The 2,801-nt window shown below is 45.9% G+C and overlaps 1 protein-coding gene across 1 annotated transcript in view; it reads right to left on the minus strand.

Annotated features, from left to right (window-relative positions):
* Positions 1–835, minus strand: part of H257_18208 (hypothetical protein) — a gene marked incomplete at both ends in the record, with an annotated part of 2,208 nt that extends 1,373 nt beyond the window's left edge. Inside the window, one exon of the mRNA XM_009847227.1 lies at positions 17–835. Within this exon, the coding sequence (XP_009845529.1) occupies positions 17–835 (819 nt within the window). The remainder of the gene's footprint in view (positions 1–16) is intronic.
* Positions 836–2,801: the final 1,966 nt, after the last annotated feature.

The following is a 2,801-nucleotide window of genomic DNA, read 5'->3' on the forward strand; positions in this document are numbered from 1 at the left end:
GGGTGTCTGTGGTCACAGGGGTGTCTGTGGTCACAGGGGTGTCCGTGGTCACAGGGGTGTCCGTGGTCACAGGGGTGTCGGCGCTGGACGAGGGGGCAGTGGGTTTGGGGTCGTTGGTCATGGCCGGCTTGGACGTCGAAGGCGTGGACGTGCTGGGCGTGGACTGGGACGAGCTAGGTGACGGGCTGGACCCGCACGAGTTGCTCACGTAAATGTCGGCGCAGTTCCAAAACTGCTCTTGGCCGTCGATACCCACATCCGGGTTATTCCATCCGACGTAGTGCCACCGAAGCACACAGTGTGAGTCGCCGTCGCACGACAAGCCATCGGGGAGCATGTACTGCATGTTGAAGGTCTTGGACCCCGCTGGCAATTGCCAGTCCTTTTCGCCGTTGGGCTGGACAAGCGTTTTGAAGCAATCTTCCGTTTCTTTGTCGTTGAGCGAGTTCAGTTTGCACAGCCCAAACTCAAAGTATCCCTTGTGGTTGGCCGTGAGTTGGACTTGAAGGTCCATTGCGGAGCCAGGGGCGTAGCAGGCCCCGATGACCTTTTCGCGATGTTGGGGGAACTTGGCGAATTCACCGCCAGTCTCATGCAAGCGCTTTCCAGAGTACCTGTCGCCGCATATCCCGTGTTTGCCGCCTCTGGTTTGGCTAATGCCACCAGCGCTGAGGCTGTGGTCACCGAAGTTGACTGGAACAAAGTCACTGAATTGCGGCAGTTTGCCAATGTAGCCGCGGTGCGGAGGCACCAGCAGACGGCCGTGGGCAGAAGCATCTTGGACCATCATGGCCATGATCAAGGCCATCGGAGTTAAGAGCGCGGTTGACTTCATGTTTGCAAGTTTGGTGAAATGAACAATGAGGTAGCGTGTTGACTATTTTGACGAAGGTAGGGCAAGCAAACGGTGTGGTTGGACAACTTTTACATGACCTCGTGGGATACACGTTCCGTAAAGGTGTGTGTGATGCGGCGGTGTGGGTGTGGGTGTGGTATCTCTTCGATTGATGACACATGAGTAGAATACGATTGGCTAAAACTATTTGAAATGCATATGTTGGACCAAATATTTCGAGTGATGGCAATTCCCATCAGGTATATTTCGAAGTAAGATGGTATTTTCATGGCAAAATCATCCTATTAACAGTAATACTACCTAATACTAGTACTACTGTACCTCTGTCCCGAAATAAATCAAACAACGTCAGTTACGTACAATTTTATTGTTTTATACTGCTCCTATCGAAACATAATTTACCACATACATTCGCATAAACCTGTTTTAAATATTACATCATCAATGCTGTCAGGTATAAATTTATGAAAATCATGCCAGTACACAGTGAAAAAGGACAAGCATTCATAGTTTCTTTTGGGAATATCTTGCGTCGTATTCCGAATGATACCCTTATCCAAGTGAATTCGGATTCCTTTCAAAATTCTCTACATGAATGTATGTATGTATACCTATTGATTCGGAAAACTCCTGTTTTGGACGAGATATGCCGGTCCAACCCTTGAAAATGTCATTGCTTGATTTATTTCGGGATAGAGGTAGTAATGAAGAATGCTCGCAGAGTTCTATACGTCGAATGAGGTACAGTAACCCTAGACACTACCACACTAATAGGACAACTTAGTGCAACGTAGTAATATGTTAGCACTCATCCGTGAATCGTCAGTCGTTAGGTATTTGCAGACGTGCCATTTTGTACTACAGTAATCGTAAACATCCGAATACCCTACACGTTTTGTGAAATGTGGTCGCCCAATTTCTCAAAGCAAGTACACTCTCAGTATTACTGTACAAACATCGAACAACGTCCTATGAATAGCTTGTTATGCAGTGCTCAAATTTGTTCCGACAGCCGTGTCGTCGTGTATGTAGAGTTAACCTCTTTGCAAGAATTCGCGCGGCTAATGGACAACGCTCGTGTTATCATGATATGACTTGGTGCCAGCACCGCATTTGATTTCCTACTGTCTCCCAGTATTTTTTTTCCAATAGCCTGTTAAATGGAAAATTCGATGGAATTACACAGGATATTCGTTAATACCAGGCTGCAAAAATCGGGGGATGACTATACCGGTAGCTACCACTATTAATAACGTTATTACTAGTAAGTACTGTAGTACTGGTACATACCAGTCAGTAGAATACCTTGCTTATGTTTTATACTAACAGTAAGTACTACAAACTTAGTACCGATATACGAGTACACGTATAGTACATAACCAATACATTGGCAATGACAGTCGTGAAAACGTTCGAAATGCAAAACTAAGAACCCGTCGTGGAACATGCTAGCAACCCTACGTCGTTGACATCACAAAAGCACATGGGTACAACAGCTGTACAAGTGGTGACTGACATGTCAGTCTGTTGCTGGGCAACGAGGGAAAATTCCAGTAAAAGGCTGACGAACACGAAGCAGAGTCAGATACGTAGTATTGTGCTTTTCACATATTTTGCCCGTTGTTTTAGCTCCTAAAACCATCCAAAGTTTAATCTAAACTGAAGTTGCACTCGACGTAAAAGTAAGCTTCCCCATCGTTCTGTCATTGGCTGATCTAAAACTTGCGTTGTTTTACTAAAACTACTTCGTTTTATTAACTCCCGTGGCCAAGCAGTCATGCAGAGTAATGACCTACTGGGGTAAGCTCGCAGTGCACCAGCTCACACGAGCTTTGCAGCCAGCTTGTTAGCAACTCGTTGGCACGACAAGTCGAGCAAGAAGCACTCAACATCAACCTTTATCGAGCATAGTCAAGAATCACACTCGCGTGTATTAGTTAATCCA

Source organism: Aphanomyces astaci, assembly GCF_000520075.1.
Source record: "Aphanomyces astaci strain APO3 unplaced genomic scaffold supercont1.143, whole genome shotgun sequence".
NCBI classification, from domain to species: Eukaryota; Oomycota; class Saprolegniomycetes; order Saprolegniales; family Verrucalvaceae; genus Aphanomyces; species Aphanomyces astaci.